General features: G+C 41.7%; 1 protein-coding gene across 1 annotated transcript; it reads left to right on the forward strand.

The window, feature by feature from the left end:
• LOC102019169 (translation initiation factor IF-2-like) lies at positions 1-7,191 on the forward strand (the record flags this gene model as incomplete). Its single annotated transcript, XM_013512712.1, is given in 2 exon segments — positions 1-128; positions 7,035-7,191. Coding segments are annotated over 2 exon segments (193 nt in total), but the record flags the coding sequence as incomplete, so codon positions are not given.
• Positions 7,192-7,908: the final 717 nt, after the last annotated feature.

The following is a 7,908-nucleotide window of genomic DNA, read 5'->3' on the forward strand; positions in this document are numbered from 1 at the left end:
CCCGGGGGGTGGGGGCCGGACAGCGACCGCGACCTCAGCGTCGCTGCCCGGCCGCGGGCCGCTGCCGGTCGCCCTGGCTGCAGTGGGCGACGCCGAGCTGGGTCCCCGGCCACTCTCCAAGTGCGCGGGTGGGTTCCTAGTCTGGTCGGTGCGATTTCTGCCAGACCTTTCTCGGCGATGGAAAACGGGAGTCGAAAAAAATGATCGATTCTCCTTAAAGTATAAGTTTCTCACGGCCATTCGTATATGGATGGCACTAGAGCCCTGCATCCGGCGATGTTAGGGGTAATCTAAAAGAGCACAGTCACACGTGTTGACGATTTTGTGCAGTATCGTGGATTTCAATGAAAATGCTACACTTAATGAGTTGATAACCATAAACATAACTGGCTGTAGGGATGACATTAACATAAATTCCACTTTAAAGTAGTAATGCGCTTTTACAGTTTTTAAAGCCCTTGCATAAACATGTGACGGTAATCTTGTGTGGGAGGTGGAGCAAGTGGTAATAATTTTATTTTACTGTTAAGGGAACAGTCTCAAGTTAAATGATTGCCCAATTCACTCTTCAATTCAATAAACTTTAATACATGCCTACTATATTCCCTGCTATGGACTAGGTACTTCACATCGGTTCTCATTTATAGAATTTAAACCAACAATGTTATACAATCCCCTACCCCCTATCTTAGTAGGATGAGGATATTTTTTGAAAAATATGTTGCCTTGCTGGCTTCATTATGCAAAAGAGTAGATCTTACGGTTGTACTTTAGGAAGACACGACTATTAATGAATGACAAATCACTGCTCAATCTAATAGAACTCTGGTTAAAATCAGTTCATATGTATCCATTGAATGCCTACCCAGTGGAGAGTACTGGATCTATAAGTAAAATGAGAAAAAACCAAGTTCTTGACCTCAAGAGGCTTAGGATATGATTATCCTTTGATAATCATCTAGTCATTAAAAGCCGTGTACTAAAGTCCTCGTATTTAGTCAGGCCTGGACAGTTTTCTATTAGGTTCTAAATTGGTTTTCTTCAAAATAAAAGGTGAAAATTCTATTATTGTCATTTAAAAGAAAGCTTAATTTGGTTGTTTCATTAATTTATTGAACAGAGGCAACATGAAAAACAAAACAGTTGTAAAGAAGGAAATGAACTCAGTAGAAAAGGAATGAAGGGAGATCACCAATAACTGGGAAAGGTTACACCCAATGTTAGACACCACCAAATACTATAGGCCAGGCGTGGTGGTGCACGCCTGTAATCCCAGCACCTGGGAGGCTGAGGCAGGAAGATCACTGTGAGTTTGAGGCCAGCCCGCACTACAAAGAGACACCCTGTCTCAAAAAACACAAGACAAACGGAAAAAATTATTAATAAAATCAGTGACTTTTCATATACTGTTAATAGAAGATGAAGGTACATTTTCTGGTGAGCCTCATTAAAATATGACTGCAAATAACAAAGGTGAAAAGAATGATCTGTTTGGGAAATTTTGTCAGCAACGTTTGGCAAGTTCTGTCTAGGACGGGATGAATACTCCAGTTAACAAAGAGGTCTCACCCTCAGATTAAGTAACTCCCAGAAGACTTCTTTGTAAATCCATTTTGTACAGTCTTCCAACTGATAAGTCCGATATTTCTGCTCCCAGGGCATCCAGGAAATGGATCACAGGAAATGGATGTTTATGCATCACAGGAAATGGATGCCCTATATGATAGGTAGAAGCATTTTAGTTACTAGACAGGTATACTTGTGTTCTTTGTAGATTAATACTTGGGTAAGGGAGCTGGTCATCAGGATTTGCAAACCTCTGCGATTCTTACCTTTCGTGGTCGTCACTGTCATGTTTCAGGGAGGTAACAGCTGAGTATGTGCAAAGGAAACTAGAAGTAAAGTCTTGCAGAAAAGGGAGGTAACAGAGTCAGAGAGCCCAGCCCAGAAGAAAACAAGGGTGGGATTTGGAACTGGAATCAAGAGCCTATTCCTTTGATCCGTCAGTTATCTCTTTCTCTCTTCCAACAACTGACTTTAAGTTAGAAACCTCTTGTTCTTTGTCTTTTTGAGACAGGGTCTCACTATGCAGTTCAGGCTGGTCTTGAACTCACTTTATATCCCAGGCTTGCCTTGAACTCGCAATGATCCTCCAGCCTCAGCCTCGCAAGTGCTGGGATTACACCACACTTGGCTAGAACCTTCCCCGGCCCCACCCTACCCCGCCCTACTGGGAATTGAACTCACCCTTGCGCTTGCCGGGCAGGCGCTGTGCCACTGAGCTAAATCCCCAGCCCCTAGGAACCTATTTTTATAACAACCCTTCCTTTAACATATCCTCTTCCCTTCACTCTCTTTTCCCAGTTGAGCTTTTTGTTCTTACGGTCTGATCGCCCAGAAACCCTCAACCCACTATAACTCAAACTTCCCATCCACATGCATCATTGACCCAGTGGGGTTCTTTATTTAGGTCGTTTTTACTCAGTGTTTGCAAAATTTGTCCCTGTTTTCTTCCTTCTGCTTTAAAACATACTTCTGACTTCTGGGATACCCTCTCTTGCCAAAATTCAGAATATTCCTCTTTTCCAGTAACCAACACTTTCCTGCCTACCGGATTGGGCTAGGTACTTTTCCTTTGAGCTTTATCTTGACTACCTCACTATATTTACTATATTATTTTAAAATAGTATGTTCATGGGCTGTCTCTAAAAATAAGAGAGCCTGTGTTATATTTATCTGTATCCCTACAACCTAACATGAAGTCTGGAACTTTGGAAGCTATAGGGTTTTGTTTTGTTTTGGTCTACCTAATGGCAGTGAGAGGGCCAGCTAGGCTTTTGAACCAATCATGAAATGAGTTAATAGGGAAGTCTATCCAACCTGTTGCTCACATGGGTGAGCTGTGCGTACCCCACAGTAGGTGCGCTGGTGCGGCATGGTACTTCCAGGCGAGGAGTATTTCCTAACATACTGGCGGGGCTCTCGTTTCTGGTGCTGAATCTGGAAGTAGTGGACTGTTTATGCTCCAAGTCAGGCAGAGACAAACAAGAACTCCCGGACAAGAGGCGTTTCTGGACCTCCAGAACTGAGGACACTGTGCAGCAGTGATTCTAGATCCTTCAGGCACGATCAGAAAATTCCTCTTTGACTTTAACAGCATAATTCCTTCTGGTATAGGCAACTAAGTCTACCAGGAAAAGGCAGTAGATGAAATATCTGCCAATTCCTTTGCATTTCTGATTCACCAAAAATAAAAGGTGAATATTAAGTTTTTTTCTCCCGTCTTTTCTTTTGTATTAAAAATGTGCTATGTTTATCTATCTTGCCTAATTTTAGATTGAAAGCTTCCGGGTAGAGTAATGTCTTTATAGGCACGGCATCTCGCTGTGGGGGCTAAGCTGTCTAATGCCATTAAGCTGTCTAAGCTGTCTAACATCATTCAATGAGCCTGTTTTTATTTAATGGATAAATTCTAAGGCTCTCCAGAGAACTTGTTCTCTTGAACTCCACAAGAGATATATATTTTCAGTTTATATCCAGGATACATTCCGAATTTATCCAGACTAATTTAAAGTGTCTTCTGTAATGTAAGACGAATTGAAGTTGGCTGACTTTATAAGATCTTCAGGGGCCCAGGATGTAGCTCAGCAGCACAGCGCCTGCCTGGCAAGCTCAAGGTCCTGAGTTCAATTCCTGGTACCCCACCCTCCCCCCAAAAAAGATCTTTAGGTAATCCTGAGAGATATATTTGAGATGGATAATAAATAAACTCAGCAGGCCCCTCCCAACTAAAGAGGCATACTTTCTATTGATTCTTTCTTTTTGTCTTTTTGAGGCAGGGTCTCACTATGCAGTTCAGGCTGCCTTGAACTCACTTTGTAGCTCAGGCTGGTCTTGAACTCGTGACAATCCTCCCGCCCCAGCCTCCCAAGTTCTAGGATTACAGGCATGCACCACCACACCCGGCTTTGTTGATTTTTAAAATAAAAAAAATATACATGTATTATATGATGTCTATGATAAGACCCAAACTATATGATGTTGAAGAAGATCAGCTACCTGCTTCCTTGGTTTACTAGGTTGGTAGGCACATAACCTACTCAGATGTATAAATTGTTAAGCCCAGGGTCAGAAAGATTTCCTATAACGAACCCATTTGGATTTTGTTTTCTTCTATAATCATCATATATTTTCCTCACACCCACGTAGAAGGAATACAAGACTTAAAAAAGAGTTTGAAGTTGGGTGCTGCGTCTAGATTGTGTGTCAGATGATTATCACCTAACTTTAGTTTTGAAAAAGTAGTTGCCAAGTAAGAAGACGTGAATCCTGAGCCAGAGACCCAATTAGGGTCATAAACTCAGGCTCGTAAACCCGAGAAAATGCTGGAGGGGTGTGTGTGTAACCAATGTCTTTGTTGTAGAAGAGAATAAGAAGCTCAGAGAAATCTCAAAACACTATGGTTTCTTACCAAGTGCTCTCTAAGGGCATAGCCATTTGCATTATACCAGTGTACTTGCGCAGATCCTTGAATGTGGCCCGAATGCTGTTACCTCCCTAATAGGATTATCATGATTTATGTAAGATAGTATATGAACGCTTAGATGGCACAAGGTATAACACTGCTCTCAATATTATTTCCCATTTCTCTAAATATAATCACAGGTCAGTTGATCAGGCAGATATCAAATTCAAGCGTACGGCAGAAGTATCAAACAGAAACATGCACAAGATACAAGATACAACTGTTACTGTCGTAAACTAATTTAGAGAACAGAAAAATGCGTTGACCCCATTGAGACAGTGTTAAATAGCCCATTCATCATGCATAACAGAAAAACTAAGCTGCCTGTTATGTGAAAGGGGTCTATGCAAGGAAGCTCTAAACTGCATTATACTCTAGGAACACTGCTCTTAAGGGACAGATTACTTAAGTACCTAATTTAAGATATAAAGAATAAAATACATTTCAGCTGCATAGAAGAAATTTTATTAAGAGTTAATATGTGTTGCGCATGGATATTCATTGAACCTGGGCAATTTTATTGCCTCCTCACACAACCCTATCCGGCAGGAAACTGTAGCATTGCCAGTGAATAAACTGAGGCTTCAGAAGTAGAGCCACTTTGATGCAAAGACAGGCAAGTGCCAGTTTCAAAAGACAGGGTCTTTGATGTGGGAATTAAGGAGGGACAAGTACTTAGAATAATGAGAGGAGAGGGCTTGTGAAGTGGGGGAAATAACATGAAGAATGCGTGGAGGTGAGGATAAGCAGTGTGTGCGGAGGGCACGGAAGCCCGTGGTTAAGCGTGGTGGACAGGCGAGGTGTGGGGATTATAAAGGCAGGTAAGAGAGAAGGACAAGCACAGAACCCGTCAGGGCTTGCAAACTGGAAAAACAGATTGGGACATGAATGAAAAGGAAGCACAGGATCTGATCTCTTGTGCTTATGTTATGTTTCGTAAGGTAATTCTGGCGACGGTGTAAAAGCACAGAATTTGAAAGATGAAAGACAAGAAGGGACCAATTAAGGTATTCTTGGAATGGTGTCACTTTAATCTTCCTGGAAGTGAAGGCAGAGAAAATATTCTTACTGTCTAAAGAAAAGCAGCACATGAGGTTGATTTAGGAAGATTAACCTTTTTCCTTATAGTAAAACTTAAAAAAAATATATATTGTGTAGCTCTTTGTATAAAGGAATATAATTCCTTCATTCATTGCAGATCAAGTATTGACTTAGGCCTTCAGTGTGTGCCAAGACACTGCCTCTAACGAGTTAAAGCCTGTGAAGTTTCTGCCCTCCTGGAGCTTACTTTTGAGAGAATTAGACAACTGTTTCAAATAGAAATTTTTATTAAAATGCAGGAATAATTTTTTAATGTGGATTTTTCCTTTTGTTTCAACTCTCAGTAGTGGCTAGTTATAATCCAGTAAAGGCATTGTTGTTGAAAGCCAGCTTTGACATAAAGGTTCCCAATCGGCAGGAACTGAGGGTGGTTAAAGCCCTTAGGCCTCGGATCCAATTGCGAATGGCTCCTTCTGGGTTTTTTAAAAAAGCTGGATTGAAGTTGCTTTCAAATTGAAGTCACTTTCAAATCGAAGTCTCTGATAGGTGACTAAAGGACAGCTATCCCAGACTGGTGATTAAAAAGAAGGGTATACATTAACACATATAACTTTGTGCAATCAATATATATTTATTGAATAAATGTTAAGCACCTTCAAACACTGCAGATACAAAAAATGGGCAACAGAACCCCTACCTTGAGGAATGTGTAATAACATCAACATCATGGAATTCACCTGTGGGTTTTTGTTTTACATCCTAGTAAATGGATTACAAAGTTCTCTAGAAAATTTGACTACTTCAAGTGCCTTGGAGATTTTAGTTTTTGAGATACAGCTTCCTAGGACATGTCTAGAATAACGTGTATCTCATTGTATAAGATAAATCAGAGTTGACTAGTTTTTGTGAAGTATTTGAGTCTAACATCAAGAGGCCCATTTGGTGTGAGCAACGAGGGCTGTAATAACTCCCAGCTGAAAAGGTGTGCTTTCAGGATGCCTCTATAGCAGTAAAATATGGTACAAAGGAAGTCATAGTCTTAAGGGTGACAGATGTGATTGCTGGCAATTACAATGCGATGAAATGAGTAGTACAGCGGTAGAGCGAGCACAAGGTGCTCTGGGTACAGGAGCACTGAAATCAGCTTTGGGAGGGCTTTGTCTAGGGCCATGACAGTAGCGATGTGTGTCCTGCCCCCAGTATGATAACAACCCCAACTCCAGGAGCCCCTTACACGGAACAAAAGCTCGGGGAGCCAAATGAGGTTGAGCAGGCCAGTTCCCAGCTGGGCCCAAGGCCAGTCCCACTAGTGCTGTGCTGATCATAGGTCCACCTCCTGTAGGTTAGGCAGCTCCTGTGGAGTCATAGACGACCCACCTGTCACGTGAAATGAAGAAATGAGTTTTGCCTCTATATTACTATTAGGCATCTCTTGTAACTCTGCTTCATTGGTTTGTTTTTCTTTTAGGAAACCGACAAGATATCAACAACTTTTCTTCTAGAAATCTTTCTTTTGGCTCAATCAGAAGCTGAGAAAGAAAACACAATTATACTAAAGGCCAGAAAACTGCTTATGTCCTCACAAGTATTTGTCAAACGATTACAGTAACAGAATTATGTGTACAGGTCCCTGTCCAATGTGACTCTGTTTGGGAAGTCTGTGATTGTATAGTCTAGAATGTAAACCTCCATGTAATCACTGAGAATTATTTCAGGCTACTCAGTGATATTGCAATTGGTTAGCTCCTTGTAAAAGCAGCTTGCCAAATAAATGTTACCAGGTTTGGGGGTGCTTGCCTCTACTTCTGGAGTTGAATTCCAGATTCTTCTGGTCTTGAACAAAGAATTCAGTGAAACAAGCAAAAATCAGTGACAATGTTTATTTGAAAAAGTAAAAGTGAAGAGTGAGGGAGAAGCTGGCTCCGTAGAGAAGAAAAGAAAAAGCAATAGAAAAGGACACCCTGGAAGCTGGGTGCGGACCACACACCCATGATCCCAAGACTTGGGAGGCTGAGGCAGGAGGCTCTCCATGAGTTTGAGGACAGCCTTGGCTACATAGTGAGTTCAAGGCCAGCCTAAACTACATAGTGAGACCCTGTTTAAAAAAAAAAAAAAAAAAGTATAACCTAGAGGACACAGAGCAGGTCATTGTGAGGAAAGCCATGATAGCAAGGTCTTCTTGGCACCTGTGTCCTTTTACACTGTCCAAATCTCAAGGAAACCCAAGAGAACTTCTACATAAGGGTCCTATGAGGCAGCACTGGGATCCCATGCCTCAGGCTGACATCAGGTCTAGGCCGTCCTATTGAAAACCTGCTCCAGTTCTTGTGAGGAGTCTGCAT

This window comes from Chinchilla lanigera, unplaced genomic scaffold (genome assembly GCF_000276665.1).
Source record: "Chinchilla lanigera isolate Chin_1 unplaced genomic scaffold, ChiLan1.0 scaffold00016, whole genome shotgun sequence".
NCBI lineage: Eukaryota > Metazoa > Chordata > Mammalia > Rodentia > Chinchillidae > Chinchilla > Chinchilla lanigera.